This window comes from Raphanus sativus, chromosome 5, assembly GCF_000801105.2.
Source record: "Raphanus sativus cultivar WK10039 chromosome 5, ASM80110v3, whole genome shotgun sequence".
In the NCBI taxonomy this organism is placed as follows: Eukaryota; Viridiplantae; Streptophyta; class Magnoliopsida; order Brassicales; family Brassicaceae; genus Raphanus; species Raphanus sativus.
In genome coordinates, this window is record NC_079515.1 from 38,217,317 (window position 1) to 38,238,894 (window position 21,578).

The window sequence follows — 21,578 nt, forward strand, 5'->3', positions numbered from 1 at the left end:
CTAAACATTAATCAAGTAAAATTATTAATTTGATATAATTAAAAAGAGAATGTTGAATTATTTTAAAGATTTATTTATTAATAATGAATATAGCGTACAAATAAATTTTGTAATAATTTATAGGTAAGAATTTTCAAATGAAAATATAGACAATAATTGGTTGAAAAAGAAAACATAAACAATGATTAATATTATAGTATTTTAATTAGTAATGACTGTATTAATAAATAACTATAAAATATTTATGCCGCATGAAAAATCAGATTTATTTAAAATCATTTTATATAATTAGCCATTAAACATGAATTAATTATAACAAACAGTATTCAAAAAGAAAAAAACATTTTTGATAAAAAGTCATGTTTACTGTATGATTATTGAAATTAATGTTATTCTTTCAGTAAGATAATTTATAAAAATATATATTTATCATGTATAAAGGAAATTTAATTATAAATTTAAAAGTCTATTTAAGTTGCTGACAGAAAAAAATATAAATTAAAAAGTCATTTAGTGGTTTTGATAATTATAAACTATGTTTTGATAAGTATAACTGAAGATTTTGATAGTTGATGAAAAAAATAAATTAAAAAATACAACAAAAATTGTATATAAAGAGATTTCTATGATATTTACATTTTCTATTTTATACAATAAAATATATATGTTGTAGTGAATGACTGAATTATATAGAAATAGTTTATGTTAAATTTAATATTGATTTTATAAGTGTATGACAATATTTAATTTGCTCATTTTTAAATTAATAATAAATTTATTAATAAATATTAGTTAGATAATTATGCCCGCAAGGCGGGCCAAACTCCTAGTAGTATAATATTATTTATAAAAAATTACAAAATAATTGAAATTAAAATTAAACTATTAATAAATGATTACAATATATTTACTTTATAAATATTTATGCCTGTGCTGAGAATCACCTAGTAACTAGCTAAAAGAGAAATATACTACATAATTACCCTTCAACTATTTTATTTGCTATTCACAATTGTAGTTATGCTTTTTATACATAAAAATATTCAACCAAAACCAATTAAAATTATCATAGTTTTGAGAGACTCAAATGACATACATCATTCTATCAAGGGTTTATACTTTTTTTATTTTTCTAAATTCAAAAACATAATTAAGTTATATTATAACATTACTACAAAATATTATTATTAGGTCAAAGAGATCACCTAAATGCAAGTCATATTGGTCACACATTTGATTAGCCCATTATACGAAGCTGGGTTAGCTATTACAGAAGTGGGCCAAGGCCCATATTCTGTTTCATCTCCGACATCAATCCATATTCATTTGAACAGTGAGTAAATTAAGTTAAAAAAAAAAAAAATTCAAAACTCAGATTATTTCTTTCACAATCTCTCCCTCCTCTCTCCGTTTCAATCTTATTCGAATTCTCAATTTCAGGAACATTCTCCGATTCTGGCTTTGAGGCAAGATAGTCTGGATTCATCATCAGTCACTCTCGGCATCAGAAAATGGGAGAGAACTTCGACATTGAAGAACTGATCTCTTACGGAGACGATTTGATCAACTTACTGAACACTAAGAAGTAAGAACGGGTTCGACGTCGTATCGCGAAGCTTCGACCACTCAAAAGCTCTCGACCTGGCTTGCAACGAGGATTCCAATCAGACTCAAGAATCAATCAAAGGTCAGTTTCTTCACTTGGGTCTCTAGAAAACTTCGAAAGACTGATACTTTACAAGACTCAACAATATAAAAGTGTTCGATTTTTGTTTTGTTCTTTTTTTTCCAATGCAGATTGTAAGGAGAAGCTCGAAGCTTGCAAGAAGAAAACAGAGGAAGCTTATTCAGATGACGAGGTTAAGCGTCTTCAGAAAGAGCTTGATGAAGATATGGAACTAGAACGCAAGCTAAATGACGAGCTTAGATAAGTGTACACTTTAAGTTTCTAGTCCCTTTGGTTCAGTGACATGAAAAAAGTCTTTTGTTCTGTCTGTCTGTCTGTCAATACAGTCGTTTCTGATGAACTCAAAGACCTGAATGCACAATGGACATCGGTTGATGAAAAGAGGCAATCTTTAAAGAGAAAAGAGCGTGACGACTTGAGAATAAGAAGATGCAAATAGCTTTCTTCTGAATGTTTGGTAAGATATTGGTTTCTCAACTCCTCTTTTTTTTATCTGCATGCAGGAAGAACCTTTCTATGTATGCTTGTGTCACAAAGGTTATACCAGAAGCAGACGTTAATGATCGAACAAAGATCTCAGGCTGTATCCTTTTTCTTTTCTTTTCATCATCTCTTTTACTTTCACGAGTCTCGTTCCTTGAGAGTGTTTTGAATCCTTGATTTAAAGTATTCATTAGATATGGTAGATGGCGAGAAAAGAATTGACAAGTTCCAATTAGAGACAAATAAGATGACGGCCTATGAGTCATGTAACAGTATCTGGAGCATCATCATAAATAAACAAGGGAATAGACAGAGCACGAGTTCATTTGTTTGATGTGTTTGTCTGAACAGTCTTGGTTTTTTAGCTTAGCTATACGCATCTCCACAGTTCCTTAGATGTTTTTAGAAACCTTCCTGCTTGGTTTTGTAATTTGGTTTCGAATCTTCTTCTCATGAAATATATCATTCATCTATTTTTATTCAAAAAAAAAATATATATATATATATATATATATCGTTCATCTATGAAAATTTCCATTTCTTGTTTCAGTGGTATTCTCTGTTTGGTGCAATGTAACCTGTAAAATCCAAAATCATCAGCTCTTGCTGCAGCTGCTATTTGCTATTTTCTTGATCAATCTTTTTGTACAGATTTAATGATGCAAGCTCCGATTTTTTAGTTTGTACAGTCTCAAAGAAAGTTTTCTAGTATACATTCATTCTAGCTGCTATTATTACATAGCTTCTCCATTCCATTAAACTATGGAACCTGCTAGTGTCTCCACTGAACCATTGAGCCTGTTTATGTCACATTGTTACTTATGGCGTTGCAAAAAGAAAGGGACGAGATGAAATGAAATCAGTTTCACATTGCTACGTGTCAAGATCTTTTTGGGTGTTGTAGTGTTCTCTAAAAAAAAAAGAAAAGAGACGAGATGAAATGAATCAGTGATTAGAAAGCTTCCTCCGATCACGGCCACAGAGAGTGAGAATGGATCAGATGTTGAACAAGGTGGGATCATACTGGCTATGTCAGAAGGCGAACAAGCAGCTCAATTCCGTCGGTGACGATATCAACGTACGTTTCGATCCCTCGTCGTGAATCGTTTCATCAATTCATCAACATACCGTTGTGTTGATTCTCAATTGATCTAAACGATGGTGTAGCTCGTTGAATCTTAAGAGTAGAAGGAAGAAGATCTTAAGAGTAGAAGAATCATGTTAATAATAGCAGTTTCAATTTCAGATTTGATATATTCCTTTCACTGATATATAGCAGCATCATGTTAATGATGGGGATCCCTTGTGATTGCTTGCAAGTCAAGGCTCTTTGAACTACTCCAGAACGTGATATGTATTAGCGCAATGATGAAGTGATCATTGTGATTCTCACTTTCATGCTCATTTTTCTTTTTGTGATTTCTTGCAAGCCAAGCTCCTTGAGTCTCTCCAGAACATGCTCTGTTTATGAAATGTTTGCGTTATCCATAACATTTTTTCTTTTCTTCCAGTCTCTGTCTAACAGCATCCAAGGAGGAACAAAATGGCTGGTGAACAAAATCAAAGGTCAGTTTTCTTTTTCTCCCACTTATCACATTCTTGCGCTGTTTCCCATTTCGACACTAAAACGATGAGAGCTCAACAGGGAAAATGCAGAAGCCATTACCCGAGTTACTCAAGGAGTTTGGTTTGCCTGTGGGGATCTTTCCACGCGATGCAACCAACTACGAGTTCAACGAACAGACAAAGAAACTCACCGTCTTCATCCCATCAATCTGCGAAGTCGGCTACAAAGACTCATCGGTCCTGAGGTTCACCACAACTGTCACCGGGTTTCTACAGAAAGGAAAGCTAGCCGACGTTGAAGGGATCAAAACAAAAGTAATGATATGGGTGAAAGTCACAAGTCTCTCATCAGACTCGTCAAAGATCCATTTCAACGCAGGGGTGAAGAAAAGCAGAAGCCGTGTTGCTTATGAGGTTCTTAGAGATGGCGTTGAGATTGATAAATTCTAGCTTTGTTTTTGCTGGTAACTCCCCCAATTCTTTTATTCTCTTATCTCTTATGCCTTCTATTTCAATCTGTCTTTGTAGATGCAATCAACTTTGGTGTTCATGAATCTGATGAATTGAATTGGTTTTACTGGTACACATTTGAAGGAAACACAAGAATGATAGATATAGAGACCATACAGAAGCAAAAGCTACATAGAGTAATGCAAAACAATAGCAACTGCAACAATAATTAAAAAAGAAAGAAAATGATGTTACTCACAAGCACTCCTCTTCTTGTAACATTTCTCTTTTACTCATCTTTGCCGTTTGGTGCCTTGGCCTCAGTTCCATCTTGAGGATTAAGCTCCTCCCAAGCTTCGATCCAAGTGACCATTCCATCTGCAAGCTTGACGAAGTAAGGATCCACCTTCCCGAGTTTCTCTTTCACTAGCTTAGCCAGCTCCATGTAGCATTGCTGCACCGAAGTGCATTCTTTAGGAAGAGTCAGAGATTGAAAGAAAGGTATCGCCTCTTCTTGCCAGAAGATCCCATTGTATTCCTTTCTCAGGTTCACGAATGGGTTGCTGGCTTTGCTGTGCCATATGTATGGCAAACCTGTTTTCACTCCCCATCCCATGTGGTCACATATGACCTGCATGTGTAAGAGAAACCAATGAATAAAAGAGTTTGCAATTTTGACCACAACCTAGCTTAGTGCATTTACGTACCTTGACACACCAACCAGCCCACATGTCGTCGTAGCGTCCTATTGGCTGCCCATCACCCATAAGTCCAAAGTACATAGCCGGACCGATCAGCTCCCTATCAAAAGCGAGGTTCATACCACACATAGGGAAGAGAGTTCCTTTGGGAATGGTCATCACCGCATCAACATACCTGCATATAACCAAAAACACTAAACCAATAAGCAAAACAGAACCAGTAGCTACTTCATCATCGTTTAAGCTTTCAGTGGATGATAAAAATTTTCCTGGAGTTTCTTTCAAGAGGCTTCACAAGCTGAGTAGGAGCATCATAGTCAGGGATGTTGAGCCAAAGGCCATGAGAGACAGCGGTTATAGCACCTTCACGCATACTAAAAGGGTATCCACGAACAAAGTCTGCTCCATCACCATAAGGATCATAGAGTGTGTTAAAGAAATGTGGGGTTGATGGAGTTAAGAGGTTCTTGATATGCTGCTCAAGCGCATTGATCTCTTTTCCAGATGGATCTTTTGCAACCTACGTTGCATTAGTCATTGTCAACTTCGAGATCATATTCATTTGATATAGCGAGAGAGAGAGAGAGAGAGAGATGGGAATTTACAAAGCAATCATCATCAATGGTGTAGATGTACTTCTTCTTGGAGACCATGTAACCAAAGCAACGACAAGCAGAGTCTTTGAAGGAAATGCAAGAAGACTTGGGACCCAAGATACGGTTGATGTCGTTCCTGTTGTAGAGCTCGTAGTCGAAACCTTTAGGAATGTTGATGGTTCTCGAAGGATCACCATCTTGAACGATGATCAGATGGTATTGTTCAAAGAAGGGTCGCCACATCTCGAGGAAATCTAGGTTTCGGATGGTTGGTATCACGATGTCTAGCTCATCTTTCAGCATTGGCGTGGGTTTCATTGAAGAATACAGTTGCGCCATGTGAAATGAATAGGAGATAAATTAGTAAAGCTTGAAAAACAAAGAAGCAAAGACAAGAAGAGAGATGTACGGTGATGAGGATGAGTTCTTTGGTATTTATACAGACATGAGATGGGCATGAGAATCATTTCTACTGTTAACAGGAAGTGTACATAGTAACACTCTCGTGTTCTAATGCCAAAACATGCTTTATATGTTCTGTAGAAACAAAAAGGAGATATACTCATGTATTATCACAAACAGGTTCACGTCTCCCACACAGTTTTTAACTATCTAAAACCCTAGTCATGTGACCATGGACTGTTTTTATCCATCTCCTAAAGGAGCGTTACAAGAAACACATGTGGAAGATTGTTAGAACAAACATACAATGGTTGTATTAAATGTTGTTTTACCAAAAATATTTTTGTTGAGCTTTTGTATAGAAAAGAACACATAAGTTTATAAAAGTTCTAATCTATTTTTAAAAAAGTAAACTAGTAATTTTTTATTCAAAATAATAATAATTAAAGAACAAAAAAGATTACATAGTTAATGTGAGGTAAGAACTACATAGTTAATATGATCTTACAACCTCCCACACAAAACACTAACAGGGTCTACACAGTTCACAACGACCGCCCAAAGACTGAAACAAAACGTAGCAGAAAGACAGAGATGGTTTCAAAGTTAAATCATCTAAGCAGACGAAAACATGCGTTTGATTCCAGTTTTCTGTTCCGTCGTTAGCCTCGACGGGAACTTAACGTTAAACTTGATTCTCAAGTTCCCTTTTCTCGACGGGTCTTTAGGAATCGGCATGCCTTCGTCTTTCACAACCTCTTCATAGGTAGGGCTGATCACGTTGTTGACAGGTACCGTTAGCGTTCTCCCATCCAAAGTCGTGACCTGAGCAGTGTACCCCGTGAGTGCTTCCACGAGAGGGATCTTTTGCGTGATCACAAGGTCGTTCCCGTCTCTCTTGAACACAGCGTGTGGCTTCTCGTCGACTATGAAGACAAGATCTGATGGTATGATACCTCGCTGCTCGTTTCCTTTCTCGGGGAAGGTTATTTTAGTTCCTTTCTTCCATCCTGGTTTGATCTCTATCGTCAAGATCTCTTCGACCGTTGAGGCTCTCCTGCATTGTAAACAAAAGAAGTAACTCTAATGTCTCAAAAGTGCAAATGAGAATATTCTCAGACTCTCTCACTCTTCACTCCAGGCACTAAGTCAAGTGGCCAACAACTTCAATAAACTAATGTTCAAGAAATGGCTAGACGGTAGTTATGCACTTTATATGAAATTAGCGATTAGGCGGACGCCTAGACGTCGACTAAACCGATTTTTCACTTAATATAAAACTGATGATTAGTACTGTTAGTGTTGATATTAAGAACGTTTATATTCAACAAATATTTACTTAGACAAGATATAAACATTATTACGCCTAAACCTCTCCTAAACCGTTTTTTTTTTCTTTTCAAAATCGCTATAGAAAAATCGCCTAGACCGATTTTTAGAACAGAGTAAAAACAGAACTCACACATGCATCACATCATCTTATATCTAATCCGATTCTCCAATCTCCAGATAACGACCACGAATCTCGACCCTTCTAAGTAAAGACTCTATAATCAACTTCACAAGCAAATCAATGTTAATACTTAAAAACTAAATGGAAGTTGAAGAAAGTACCAGCTGGAATCGAGTACGTCCCTAGAGATCTTCATCTTCTTAGTGATACCTTTATACAAATCCTCCAAACTACAAGGGAGCTGTCTCTCTATAGGAGCAGCTTTCCTCGGTGGAGCATTAGAAGCTTCTCCTGCACCAGCAGACCTATAAGAAGAGAAAACATCCTCCGCGAACCTGAACCCACCACCACCAGAGGGACCTGCACCACGTGTGTCGCCAAAGGGTCTCGCGAAGCCAAAGAACTCCGAGAAGATATCGTCAGCGCTTCTACCGTTGAACCGGAACGAAGCTCCTCCTCCTCCTCCGTCCGAACCACCGGGAAAACCGCCGGAACCAGGAGGCGGAGCCTGGCTGTTTAGACCTTCTTCTCCGTATTGATCGTAGATTGCTCGCTTTTGAGGATCGCTCAATACCTTTGTGTCAATGCAACCAATGGAAACATCATTAAGAAAACACTTTTGTCGGGATGTCTTAATTGTTTCAAGTTCTTATTCAAATTCCGACAAAGATTAAAACTTTCAATGGAAAACGAAATGGGTTTGGTCGGGTATGTAATAAACTTGAGTTGTGTTGAGAGAAATTACATCGTAAGCTTCGGAGATCTGCTTGAATTTGGCTTCGGCTTCTTTTTTGGTGTTAGGGTTCTTGTCGGGATGCCATTTCATGGCGAGTTTGCGATAGGCTTTCTTCAAATCGTCATCTTTCGCGCTCCGATCCACTTGAAGAACCTTGTAATAATCGACCCCCATTGCTCTTGTCTTCCTCCTCTTCTTTCTTCTTTGATTCGCTCCTCGTTGTTCTCAACTCGATCTTCTTCCGTTACAACTCAACTCGATCAAACCGTACCGGTTTAGATTTATAATTAACGTTGATAACTAATATCCGAGCGGTTTTATCGGTTCGGTTTGAGAATGCAGAATTTATACCGAGGTCAACCGGATACAACTAATTTACACTTACCGGACACAAATATTTATTAGCTTACAGTGTAGCCCATTAGTATGTTATTTTGATCGGGAGTGATGATCAAGCTATAAATTATATGAGGACTCGTAACGTAAATAAAACGTTTTTGTCGGGCCATAAACTTCAAGTGTAATTGGTTTAGAAGCCCAACACTAAATCTTTATATATAAAGAAGTGTTTAAATCCCTCCCATGATGCCACCTAGGATTCCAGCTTGGAAATTGATCAATTATCCTGCTGCCACATAGGATACGCTGCGTTTCATTAAACGTGAAACCATCTGATTTTGGGTCTGAATTGGGCTTTGCTTTCAGAAACCAGAAGCTCTTCGCGTGAGGCCCATCGATCTAGAGTTTCGAAAGCGTTCTTTCATCTTCTTCCTAAAAATCAGAGAGAGTTGATTTAATCCTGCAGACCGTTTCATAATATCTGACTCGATTCTTAGTTCTCAGAGTTTTAGAGATTCTAAGTTTTTCGCTTCTTAAATTTTTGTGTTCAAAAAAAAATTGTTTTTTACAGAGAATTTGAAAGTGGAAGGGTAAATTAAGAGGAGGATCATCGGGAGTAAAAGCAAACAAGATCATGATTGTTATCCTTCTCTTTTCTCTCCTCTTTGTTATAAGGATCAAAATACAAATCATCATCATCGTTGATCCTCCTCTTAAATTCACACATAGCTGAGTTTTTCTTTTTCAAATAAAGCAACAACCGATTTTCTTTGTGCAGGTAACGATGTTCGAGAATAGGTATCCGTTCAGAGGATCTTCTTCCGCCGGCAAATACTCTTCGCCACCGCCGCCACAGACTGTCAATGGTAAGAACTGAAAAACCTAAGTTTGCATATTCTTCTTCTAGCTTTCTCTAATTTATTTCTCTGCTTGGTTACAATGGCACACCTAAGAGTCGGATCTTATTACGAAATCGATCACTCTGTTCTCCCTCTCAGAGTCTCAGATCGCCACAGCAACTCAAGTCCATCTGAATCGTCATGGTATCAATACTACACCGTTTCTATGTTACTTTATTAGTTTGTTCTTCTATCGATGTTCCGTTGGGTTATTACTTTTCAGGTGAGCAAAATCACTAGAAGCGATTAACTCTCCTGGTGGAGAATGTATATGTGTAATAATCAATGTTTTTCCTGGTGGAGTACTGAATCATTAACTCTCCAAGCAGGAATCTATGTATATATGAGTTACTTTGCCCATGAAAGTGAAAGCGTGCCTTAAGGTTTATGGTTTGTATTTTTTTGGTTATTCTCGGGATTTAATGGTTTTTGGTTTTCTCAATTTACAGCGAGAGAAAGGTTAGCTTTTTACTTGATGCGGAGGACACTATTGCTGAATACGAGAATAATGCAAAGGCGAAAAGAACAGAAAAACTGGAGAAACAGGAAGGCTAAGCACTTGATCGTTTGAACAATCTCGACCATGTAACTAAAGTTGAGTTTTTACACCGCCTCAATGACTTAAAAGATGGGTTCCGGAGTTTGCTGGTATACATTTAAAAGAACTTTGATTCTCCATGAATCCTCTTTGATCCACAGCTTTCAGAAAAAGACAATGTGATGATCCTTTTGTTGTTTTTGTAGGAGTCTGTTGGTACTTCAAGGGCGATAACGTCTGAAGATGTTGAGCAGATGTTCTCAAAGATGAAAAATAAACGGAAAAGGATGGAGTGAGTTTAGTAGTCAATGATCAGAGGAGGTATGAGTATAATAAAGGTATTAAAGTCGTTTCGTTTACACATAAAGATGTGTGTTTCGTTAGTTCATCTCTGCTCTTTTAACTACCTTTAGCTCCTAAGTTATGCAAACAACTATGTACTTCAGGTATGGAGCTTGAAGCTTTTGTGTAACTGCTCTGATTAATTGATGTTATATTGGATTGTGCTTGGTTTGGTATTAAAATTCAAGTCAAATTACTGTAGAATTTATGTGTACAAATTAAAATAAAATTGAGTTACACTACACTAGCAATAAAACAATAAATATATATTTATATATGATGTTAATTAAATTTAGTTTACGATACTAAATTTAGGTATGCCTTTGACAAGAAGTACCTAAATTATGCAAAATTATAGTGAGTTAAAAACTAAAACGTGGTTCGGTGTGTTGGCGTTCGTTGGAAAGTGACCAGTACACCCACCTCCACGCAGATATAATAATCAGTTTTCAAAACAATTTAATTTGGACATGTTATCCTTCAGTAACAGAGGCACATGTTGTGAAGAATAAAATAGATTAACTCATTGGATGGTCCGAATGCCCTTTCTCAAAAAAAAAAAAATTTGATTGGAAGATCTGTATACAACACCAACAATAAAGAAGTAAGTTTCTGAAGTTAAGATTAACAAACTAAAGGTATAATAACATTTAAAAGAATAATATTCGATATCTGTACTTATCTTCACAATAAATAGTTTGTTCCATGCTTTGGAACATCTATCCATGCCACAACAGATTTTGTAACCAAATAAGGCTAATAGGTTACTAATATGATGTAAACAAAATACTTCATCTGTTCCGTAATATAAGATGTTTTGGAAGATAATATTATTAATAATATAAACTGAAAATAATTTGACCAATCATAAATAAAGTAGTTAAGTATTATTGGTTAACCATTTTTCAATAAAATTAAAGTATCTTAAAACTATCAAAATATCTTATGTTTTGAAACATCAAAATTTCTTCAAAACATTTTCTATTATACAACGGAGGGAGTATGATATTAAAACAAGAGGATACGAAAAATTGTTGTGGCTAACAAAGAAGAAGAGTTCATCTAATTCCAAATGATGATGTAAAATAAGCTAAATAAAGAATGAAATCCAGATTTTTAAATTAATCTTATATGTAACTAAACTTAATACTTTTCAATCAAATAAAAAAATAGCCATTACACTTTCAAATTGTCATGCATATGTTCAAACTTAGATTATCCTGCATATATTTAACATTAAAGTTTCGTGCGTATATTTAAACTTAAATTTATTTTATAATAACCTCAAAATTAACTATGTAGAGCTATTAATTTGATTGAAGATTTCTATATCATTGATTTCTAAATAATATTGATACATGTTCTGAATTATAAAACCACAACAAAGTCATATTTAGACTTAACAAAAAAACAAATTCAGAGCTAAACTAATATTTAAATTTTAAGTTAATAAAAATTATATTAAATATTTACTCTAACTATTTTAACTATTTTTTAAATAACATCCCGCCCGTAGGGCGGGCCGACCCTAGTATATATATATATTAGAAGCCGGTACGCCGTTTAAGGTATTTTATTACCTGAAGATCACTTTCATTAGTTGTCTGAATCATTTCGCTTCGGACAGCTGGACTCCTGATATACAATTACATTTGTACCCATAGCCATCTGGCACTGGCGCCATATCCACGTAATTACATCATACAAGTGAGGGCATTTATGTAGTTTAGGAAAATGTTCATCACCTCCTTCCTGTGTCAGTTCTTTTCGAGAGGGAAGAGAAAACTAAAGAGAATCAGATCTACTTAAAATCCCCAAATTCAATTTCAAATTTCCGAACCCTAGATTTTTCAATTGGGTCCGTACATCTCCAATCCGCCACCGGGATCGAAACCCCTCGAATTGGATGGGCGATTTCAACCTCGCTCTCGTGATCGTCGCGATCGTCGTCTGCGTCATCGTCTTCATCTCAAGCATCTACCTCCTCGTCAACTACCAGCACCCGGACGATGCGAACCAGGCGTATTTCCCCAAGTTCGTCGTCGTCTTCGGCCTCTCCATCGCCATGATATCGATTCTCATGTTGCCTGCCGACGTGGCGAATCGGCACGCTTGTCGTCACGCGATTTACAACGGCGCTTGTAACCTCACGTTGCCTATGAAGGATCTCTGGCTTGCGGTTTACATCGTTGACGCTATCCTCGTCTTCTTTGTTATCCCCTTTGCTATGTTTTTCTATGAAGGGGACCAGGAAAAGTTCGTGTCTTTCGATGAAACTAATCACTTTCTTTTGTTTTTGTAGTTTTGTTTTAATTCGAATGTTGATGAATGTGTTTTGTTTTGTTTTTTTTCTTCAGGACTATGGGGAAAAGGATTAAAAGTGCCTTACTTTGGGTTGTAAGCACGGCTGTTGTCTGTGCTCTGGTGCTCGGTATCTTATACGGTTAGTCTTCTGTTGGCTGAGCATGTAGTATGAACGTTTGGTCTTATCTTCACTATGATATGGTATCTTTTGACTGCATTTCTATGCTTATTTCAGTTACCTCATTAGGGCTTGTGTCCAGATCTTTTGTAATGTTTCTACTAGGAATAGCTTGCTTACAGTTGTTGGTAACATCTTTATCTTAAACTGCATAAGTTATAAACTCTCATGGTTGTTGAGTTTTAAGCCGTTAATGGTTGTGTTTCATTTCGTGTTCCATGGTATACTCTTTTACATAATGTTTGTGGTAGAAGTAGCTTATAATTGTTGGTAACATCTTTATCTTATCTACAGAAGTTATAAGCTGTCCAGAGTTATTGAGTCTTAAATGAGCCGTTCATGGTTGTGTTTAATCTCGTGGCCATTGGATTCACTCTCTTTTACATCATGTTAGGTGTCATTGGAAAGGTGGACTTCACTGTCAGGCACTTGGCTTCTGGCACGACCTCTTTCCCTACTTCCTGGCAGTTTTCAAATAATCAGCCATGTATCGGTAACACTGCTCGTCAGGTATTATTTGCTTCTTCATTGCGCCATTGGCATTTTTTATTCACCATGATTCGTTTATGCCATAGAGAGTTTCAGCTTGTAACATATTTCCTCTCTTTCTCTTTCTCTCTGGTTTAATCGATGCAGTGCTCAGCATTTACAGCTAGTGTCGCATCTGAGAAAACGTGGAGCATGCGTACTACCTTTCCAGAATACGTTGTTGCTCTTGCTACCATTGTTGGTTCAGTTCTTTTCACGGTATGAGCATTTGTTCTGTCTTGCTGAGAAGTGCCTTGCGTTGTATACTTGGATAGGATAAGATAGGATAGGATAGAAACTGTCTTATATTAAGGATTCGTCATTGACCAACACAAGCTCTCAGCAAACAAGATGCATGGCGCGATCTAGTTCTGTATCTTTTTTAGTTAATTGGTGTTTTTAGTTTTAAATTTCAATTAAAAAAAAAATAAAAAAACGAATTGTTCTCTCCAATGTTTCTAGATATTTGGTGGCGTTGGTATTGCCTGCCTGCCATTAGGACTTATCACTGCATTCATCCGGCGACCAAAGGCTGTTATCACTCGATCACAATATATAAAGGTTTGGTTATTGTTCTTCTCAGGAATCATGTCTTCTAGATCTCAAGTCATTTCCACTCTCACTTTCTAATTAAACTCCGTAATGTTTTACAGGAAGCAACTGAGCTAGGGAAAAAGGCTCGAGAACTAAAGAAAGCAGCTGATGGACTTCGTCAGGAAGAAAAAAATGGTGCTAAGGGCAGGGCATGGAGGAAAAATGTTAAAGCAGTTGAAAAGGTACATATTATATCTCACGGTTTTGTATCTTCTCTCAGGTTTGTTTCATAATTCAAATTGGAAAATCTGCCTGAATTTTGAGCTCTTAGTGTCCCCTGAATCCTTGAATGTGGTTAACCTGCAGGAGTTACTCCAATTGGAGGAAGATGTGAACCTCTTAGAAGAAGCGTATCCGCAAGGAGAGAAGGTAAGACGAGTGTATCTCACAACTATATCTAATTTCTTTGAGTTATTCAACTATTATATGGCCTTTTTTTCTTTTCAGGCAGAAACTGCTTGGGCTTTCACTGTACTCGGATACTTGGCCAAGTTTATTCTTGGAATCATAGGGTTAGAACTTTATAAGATAATAATCGTTATTGGCTAGATGTTAAATAAGCCGTCATAGCTAAGCCTCTGGTGTTTTTTCTTTTTTGTCTTTGTAGATTGATCGTTTCTGTTGCTTGGATTGCGCATATTATTATATATCTGCTTGTCGACCCTCCTCTTTCCCCTTTTCTTAACGAGGTTTTTATTAAGCTTGATGACGTCTGGGGTAAGTTTATCTTCTGTCCTTGTTATGTTATCCTATATTAAGGCTCCTCATGTCTCTGCCTGACTCCTATGTTGGTATGTGCGGAAATTCTCTAGGTCTTCTTGGAACTGCTGCCTTTGCTTTCTTCTGTTTCTACCTTCTACTCGCTGTTATCGCTGGGGCAATGATGCTGGGTTTGAAGCTTGTCTTCATTACCATTCATCCGATGAAGTAAAACCACATCTATTGATTCTAACAGTGTTTGGCTATTTTCCAAGATTATTATTCCCTTCTCTTTTAATTTCTAATTGGCCAATTTAAACTTGTTTTCAGATGGGGAGCTACTTTAATGAACTCTTTCCTCTTCAATGTTGGGCTCATTCTTCTTTGTTCCATCAGGTAAGCCACACTAAATCTAATTGTCTTTGGGGCGAATGCATGAATCAATAGAAGTAACTGATGTTTTTTTTTTTAAATTGCAGTGTGATTCAGTTCTGTGCCACTGCATTTGGATACTACGCTCAAGCCACTGCTGCTCAGGAGATCTTTGGCCACACATTGCAGTCACTTCGAGGAATCAAGTATCTCTACAAGTAAGTAGTAACGGTTTAGGCACATAGCTGTCTTTTAAACTGTATCTGTCTACTGTCTTATTGAGAGAGGTCGATGTGGTATATATCTCAGGTACAACGTGTTCCAAATCGGGTTTGTTATCCTGGCTGGATTGACCTTCCTATATTACATTGCCTTCGTAAGTCCTAGTTCATCTCTGATGTTTACTTGCCCAGTTTTGTCTTCTGTATAAATGTTATGAAGAATGATATGTTGTTTCTGGTGTTTTTTTTTTGGTAGGGATGGAGAAGAAAGAAACCTAGCGCCCGTTTCCAGCTCTCTTCTTAATGTGAAAGTATTTCCCTTTCGTTGGGGATCTGATTGAGTGCTGTCCACACAAAGTGTCTGATTTGTTTCCGGATCATACCGGAAGTACCTGGAGACTCTGCTTGTGCTTATGAGTTTTTTTTTTTTAATATTGTTTCTCATTTTTTTTTGTTATGTATTTACTGTTTGGTTGAGCAACTGTTAGCTGTCCTGTCTTGTCTTGTCTTGGTTTATTGTATTGTACTGTCTTCTGATGCCAGATTATGTAGTGAGAAGCCTTACATCTCACAAGACATTGCCTTAGACTCTGCGATAGATTTCCTTGTGGTTAAGGACTGTAACCGAATAGCTGTTTGGGAAACAGATGTTATGATCCTGACTACCGAAGGCCATCTGCATTAGGGGATCAAAAGAGGAGTTCACACATTTCTCAAAAAAGAGAGTATTATAACTCAACCTGTGGGAGTTCATGGGAAAGAGGCGGTTCATCACTGTTTTTGTGGGTTCCACGCGGGTCAACACTGTTTTTGTGGGCTTCACGACACGTGGCGGCCCACGATTGGTTACATTATTATTATTATTTAAAAAAAAAATAAACAGGAAAAATAATAATAAAGAATTACCTTGTGAACCCTATAGAGAGGAATCACTGATACAGATGGCCTAACCGTAAAGTTCATCAGAATACACTTTTAATCATGTTTTTATGTTTTCATCGAATTAGTATGCGTGTCCTATAACCTATGTTACATGAAAACAGAAGCGGATACGCGGAAGTAGAAGCGTAGAAATGAAAACGGAAGCGGATACGCGGAAGTAAAAGCGTAGAAGTGAAAATTTCTAAAAGATAGGAAGCGGAAACGTATCGTTTTTACAGAAATAAAAATAGCAATGAATTAGAGATGCTATAAAAATCATACACCTACATTTCAAACAATTATACACTGATAAAAATATACTTAAATTTAAAATTTATTTTAAATAGTTTTCATTATTGTATTAACGCAGATATAAAATTACATATTTAAAATATCGATTTATGTTTTAAATATTCACTGAATGTATTAATTTAAACCTTTGAATAAAATTTTGATTTTTATATTATTTAACTAGATATGGTTAATAATAATTTAAATATTAATATAATTCTTTTTTGTTATTATTTTATATTATTTCTGGGTAAATATTTTTTATATAATATTTTAAAACATTTTCCGTTTGGTTTGGATTGTCCCTTTTGGCCGGGCCTAAGCTGGCTGAATCATGTTGTTTCGGACAGCTTGTCTTGTCTCCAAATATAATAGTCAACTACATCTTTACCCCAAAGCCATCTGGCGCTATATCATCGTAATTGTTAGAACCGAGTTCGGTCGAAACTAGTAAAGAGAAGACGAAGAACTCGTCTGTGGGTTTAACAAAGACGTTTTATAGATGAAGTTATCAGGACCAGGTTACAGTGGGAATGTAAAGAAGAAGACAAGACGGAGCTCGAAGAGCTGGCTGGAAAACAATACAAGATAACGGATAGAGATGAGAGAAAACCCTAGATCTAGCCGTCTTGTGAGTGTGTAAAAGTGTCGATCCCCTCTCTCTAGCACCTCCTCCTTCCTTTTATAGATGACTCTGCCAGTTCGCCCTAGGATTCGCTGTCCCGTATGGGCTTTAGTCGATAGGTCGGTTAAATGGGCCGTTGCCCTTTGGTCGCCAGGTCGACTAGAAGTCCTCTTAGTGGGCTGTCTTTTAGGCCTGTCTTCTGTGGATCGACAGGTGATGTGTCATCGTTCGCCGGGCCTTTGGAGGGATACAATCTCCCCTCTACAGTAAGTCCCCCCCAGTTCGTCTGTAGTTAACGATAGCATTACTCTGACGGACTGTTTGTAAGAGAGGTTTTGGTGAATCGATGATCATTTGCCTGTCCGGTGTCTCGGTACTGCCCCGTATGCGGGCATTTGGTCGCTGACTTCAGAGCTGACTATAGGCAGACTTACTCGGGGGTTTTGTCGCGATGTCCCCCACGAGGCCTTCAAAAGGCGGTTTTACTCGCGTGTTTTGGGGCTTGGTTTGTCGCGGCGTCCCAGTAAGGCCTCCGAAAGTGAATTTACTCGCTGGCTTGCTTGGTTGGTCGCGGTTTTGGTTTGATTCGTCGTGATGCTCCTGCGGGTCCCCGAGTGCGAGTTTACTCGCTGGTACGTCGTTTTGCCGTGAGGGACAGCACTCGCGTTTATCCAACGCTAGCGATCATAAGTAAGTAGACGAAAGATCCATCTGTCGCGGGGTTTATGAGAGACCTTCAGAGATGATTTTACTCGCAGGTATGTCTGTTTGGTCGCGAAGAGCAGCGAGACACTTCAGCAGCCGGATTCGGAGCTTGCGCAAAGGCAAAGCCGTAGTGAATCGGTAGCAGGCTATGTTGTCTGGCGCGACTCGCGAGCTTGGTTCCACACATCGTGTTATGCCTCTGTGATTCCGAATCAAATTTTACTCGCTTCCTTTTCCTCCTTCAGTCGCGTTGTCTCCCTGCTGTTTCGAAGCGCGGTTTTACTCGCTGATGATACGCGTTAACCCGCGTGGTGCTTGGAGGCTTCTGTCTGCTTTAGACGCGAATTTACTCGCCGCTTTCTCTCTCTTCCTTTGTCGAAACGGCTGGTTTATACCGGTTTGGTTCCGGTTTGACCAGTTCCCCAATCCTTGTCCTAATTCCGGTCTGATCGGTTCTTAATCTCCGGTTCGATTTGTTAATCAAACCTTTGCGAGTCGAGAAAAGGGGGATTGCGGGCCTAATTAAAGCCCATTTAGGCCTTGTTAGACCTAATGATGGCACTTTGGGAACCGTGCTCCTTCCTTTGCTATAAATAGGTGGCTTTGCTTCACTTTCGTCATTCTTCTCTGCAGTCTCAGGTATCCTTCTTTGCTCTCCCTTCTCTCTAGATTTTCGATTGTTTCTCTCTCTAAGTCCTGTTGGTAAGGCTTGTCGTCTGCGAATCGCTATGCCATCGGGGAGGCGATTGTCACGAGAAGAAAAGGGAAAGGCGGTTGCGGGTTCTGCTGCTCCGGTTGAGGTTAGGGCGCCGACGAACGCGGCTTCGGAAAGGGATCCGCCGGTTGTTGATTCGCAGAGGGGAGATGAAGCTGAGAAAGACGCGGGTTCTTCTCGCGAAGGCGATGGGAACGAGGAGCTTGAAGCGCAGGCACGATCTTATAGGGTTCCGATGAAGCGACTCAGAAGAGAGAGTGTGGAGCCTCCGGAATACAGGCCTACGCGCTATCATTCTGGCGACCGTTTCGAAGTGCTCCCGGGTATTCCTCGAGACACTTTACGCGATCCTGGGATCGAGGGTTATCGCTGGAGAAACGTGTTTCCGAGTTACTCTACTCATAGCAGCGTGAAACATCTATTGAAGAGTTGCGGTGCTGTCGGAGTTACCTATCTTGTTCCGTCTGTTAGGCAAAGGCCTTGGTCGCCACCTGTAGGGTTCCAATGCGTCTACGAGTCTTATTTCGGCGTGGATACGAAACTGTGGTTTCCTATTCCTCGCTTGATCACGGAATACGTTCGTCGTCGGGGCGTGGCGATTACCCAGTTCTTGAACGGATCGTTTAGGATTGCTGTCGCCTTAATGGTTATGGCTACTGCGGCGGACATCCCGATGAGCGTGAGGACTTTCGAGGAGCTGACCTTCCTGAGACCGATGCCTCACGGTTTGCATTCGATAAAGATGCGACCATCTTACAACGTTCTTACCGGTTACCCGAACAAGACGAAAGACTGGCAACGATACTACTTCTACATTAAGTCGGACGAGCACGCGTTTGATGAGCCGCCGAGAGATGACTTCCCGGTCCTTTGGGATCGTGAAATCGGTAGATCGTAGTTATCCTCGAGTTTCTTGATTTCTGAAGTATTAACCCGTTGACTTTCTTTTATGTTTTTTGCAGTTCGCCATCCGAATACGATCGCATATCCGGAGAACTTCTTTGAACACGCTCAAGCCATTGCAACGCTTAGTCATCGTCGGTGGCCTGATCTTAGTGCCGATTGGATACGTCGCTGTCAGGATCGCGTAGCGAGAGGTACTCGGTCTTCCTCCTTCCTCATTGATTAATCACAACTTTCCTGTCCTGATGATTTGCCTTATTATTACTCTTATGGTTACAGAGGTTTGGCGGTCCAGGTTGCCTTGCGTGATTATTCCCGGGAAAAAGCGTTTGTCGTTGTTTACGAGGAAGCAGCAAAAGCTAGTCAATAAGGCGAAAAAGATGAGGCAGACTCCTGACTTAAGCGCTATCCTGAAGGGGCAGTTAAAATCGCTCAGTAAGAAGAAATCTGTTTCCGCAGCTGAGAGTGAATCGGCGGGAGCGGTGCGCGGTGATCCTCCTCCGGTCGTGATTCCGGGCGGAAACGAAGATAACTCCGCAGTTACTGGGACCGAAACGAAAGAAGAGGGGAAAAGTAGTCCCCTTAAGGATCAGCAGGAATCCACTCTCCCTGAAGATGAGCCTCTCGAGGCGCCCGAAGATGCAATGCAGCAGAAGTCAAAGAAAAAGAAGGGGAAGAAGAGATCCCGCGAAGCTTCTTCCAAAAAGGAGACCGAAGACTCGAACGCAAGTCGCGAAGATCTTGTTGAATCTTCTGCGAAGGACCCCTTGGAAGAGCGACCAAAGAAACTGAAGAAGCAGCGGACTGAGGTTGAACAGAGCTCCTCTCGCGGAGAGGATCTTCCAGTTGAAGAAGTTACTCCCGACGACCCTGCAGACAACTTTGTTCGCGACGAGAGAGAGAATCAGGGGTTTACCCCCGCATCTGACTCTTCTATCTTAAAGCAAAAGAAGGTTCCTGGAAAGAAAGCCGTCGTTTCGCGAAGTGCTCCTGCTCTGAGCGAAGGCGCTGTTGGAGACTCCGCTACTACCAAGGGACTCCAGATGAACTTTCCCGATTTAGTGAGCTTCTCATACAACGAGAACACTCTCTTGATCTCCAACCCGGTAAAATGCGCTGAATTGACTCGGCAAGTGAGGGGAGGCCCTGTTGCTCTTCCACCGGTGGAAAATCTCCTTTTCAAAGATGAGTACATAGAGGCTGCTCATGCTAGAAAACTGGTAACTCTTTTATCAAAGTCTATTTCGGTTTGTTACTTCGGTTTCCTTCGTTACTTAAGTTGTTTTTCCTCTTGTTTCCACATTACAGAGCGATGGGATTATGAACCGCATGGTGGAGAGGTATGAGACTGAGCTGAGGCGAACTCAGGCGCAGTTGGGTGTCGCCGAAAATTCGGCTCGCGTTGCGGAAGCAGAGGTTGCTCGCGTCCGCAGGATGCATGAGGTCGCGGCAGCCAAAGCCGCTGAGGATAAACGGGTCCTTCGTGTGAAATTCGACGATTTGAAGACGAAGTTGCTGAATTCCCGATCTGCTGTCAAAATTCTTACTCGCGAGAAGGCTTCGTTGGAGATAGAGAAGGAAGGTCTGGTGAAAGAGCGGGATGCTGTAGTTAATAAGCTTATCTCGGAAAGGAAGAGGCTTAGGGATTCTCGAGTGTATGAGGTAACTCTCGAAAGAGCTAGGGTCGAGACGGCGATGACTTTGAAGGCTAATCGTCGCTTCGATAACATTCGGGATTACTCCGTTCGTCGCGATAATTTCGAAATGGCACATAACCTGTTTGGGCAGGCGTCTGGAACACGAAAATGCCTTGAGCTAGCGATAGAGGAAGGCTATGATGTTGCTGAGGAGCTACTCGGTATGTTCAAGACGCAAGAGGAGTTGTACGAGGTGGAGAAAGATAAGCTCATGGTTGGAGATATCCCCGAGGAGGACCTTAGACTCTCCCCACTTGTCTTACCTTCTCCATTCGTGAATGAAGAGATCCTCGCGGGAGTCGACAAGTACGGAACAAACGACAACTTTCTCGATCCGGGAAATTTGTCGAGGATGCAGTCGCCCGATGACTCCTTTGACACCATGGCGAAGAAACTGAATGAGGGCTCCAAGGTTGTGGATCAGGAGCCGGTTGAGAAGAAGATCGATGACGAGGCCGAAGATAGCGGGAAGGATGGAGGAAACACGGGTCTTCCGGGAAGCCCGGTGGTGACGACACTGCCTTCAGTTGTCGAGGATCGGGAGGATCCGGCGAACTAGATCGCCATGTTGTTGTAGAATTAATACTTAGTAGTTTTTTTATCTGCCTTGGGACTCTTTTCCTTTTTGAAGTC

At 39.5% G+C, this 21,578-nt stretch overlaps 4 protein-coding genes, 1 long non-coding RNA gene and 1 pseudogene across 7 annotated transcripts; 4 read left to right on the forward strand and 2 right to left on the reverse strand.

Annotated features, from left to right (window-relative positions):
- Positions 1-1,372: 1,372 nt before the first annotated feature.
- Positions 1,373-2,759, forward strand: LOC108860385 (kinetochore protein SPC24 homolog; annotated as a pseudogene).
- Positions 2,760-3,078: 319 nt separating this feature from the next.
- On the forward strand, positions 3,079-4,231 carry LOC108856416 (uncharacterized protein At5g01610-like). Its single transcript, XM_018630206.2, has 3 exons — positions 3,079-3,248; positions 3,682-3,736; positions 3,816-4,231. The coding sequence occupies exons 1-3, from the start codon at positions 3,162-3,164 to the stop codon at positions 4,184-4,186; spliced, it is 513 nt and encodes a 170-aa protein (XP_018485708.1). The 5' UTR covers positions 3,079-3,161; the 3' UTR covers positions 4,187-4,231.
- Positions 4,232-4,405: 174 nt separating this feature from the next.
- LOC108856413 (UDP-arabinopyranose mutase 3) lies at positions 4,406-6,074 on the reverse strand. The gene is given in 4 exon segments (XM_056986601.1): positions 4,406-4,817; positions 4,894-5,062; positions 5,106-5,407; positions 5,493-6,074. Coding segments are annotated over 4 exon segments (1,143 nt in total). The 5' UTR covers positions 5,823-6,074; the 3' UTR covers positions 4,406-4,475.
- Positions 6,075-6,282: 208 nt separating this feature from the next.
- Positions 6,283-8,337, reverse strand: LOC108856415 (uncharacterized). Its single transcript, XM_018630205.2, has 3 exons — positions 8,084-8,337; positions 7,500-7,912; positions 6,283-6,942 (listed from the first exon to the last, which is right to left on the reverse strand). The coding sequence occupies exons 1-3, from the start codon at positions 8,246-8,248 to the stop codon at positions 6,501-6,503; spliced, it is 1,020 nt and encodes a 339-aa protein (XP_018485707.1). The 5' UTR covers positions 8,249-8,337; the 3' UTR covers positions 6,283-6,500.
- Positions 8,338-8,714: 377 nt separating this feature from the next.
- LOC130512577 (uncharacterized) lies at positions 8,715-10,356 on the forward strand. Of its 3 annotated transcripts, none has more exons than XR_008946128.1 (5): positions 8,715-9,053; positions 9,192-9,279; positions 9,367-9,456; positions 9,536-9,960; positions 10,057-10,356. It is a non-coding gene; the product is annotated as an uncharacterized LOC130512577 (long non-coding RNA). The 3 variants fall into 3 exon arrangements; XR_008946129.1 differs by having other exon boundaries at positions 8,724-9,279; positions 10,057-10,188; positions 10,297-10,356; XR_008946127.1 differs by having other exon boundaries at positions 8,722-9,279.
- Positions 10,357-11,924: 1,568 nt separating this feature from the next.
- LOC108805275 (LIMR family protein At3g08930) lies at positions 11,925-15,674 on the forward strand. The gene is made up of 14 exons (XM_018577277.2): positions 11,925-12,448; positions 12,550-12,635; positions 13,069-13,184; positions 13,311-13,421; positions 13,665-13,763; positions 13,856-13,978; positions 14,103-14,165; positions 14,244-14,308; positions 14,404-14,513; positions 14,609-14,723; positions 14,826-14,891; positions 14,975-15,085; positions 15,177-15,243; positions 15,345-15,674. Exons 1-14 carry the CDS (start codon positions 12,099-12,101, stop codon positions 15,390-15,392), a joined length of 1,530 nt encoding a protein of 509 aa, XP_018432779.1. The 5' UTR covers positions 11,925-12,098; the 3' UTR covers positions 15,393-15,674.
- The last annotated feature ends 5,904 nt before the right edge of the window (positions 15,675-21,578 follow it).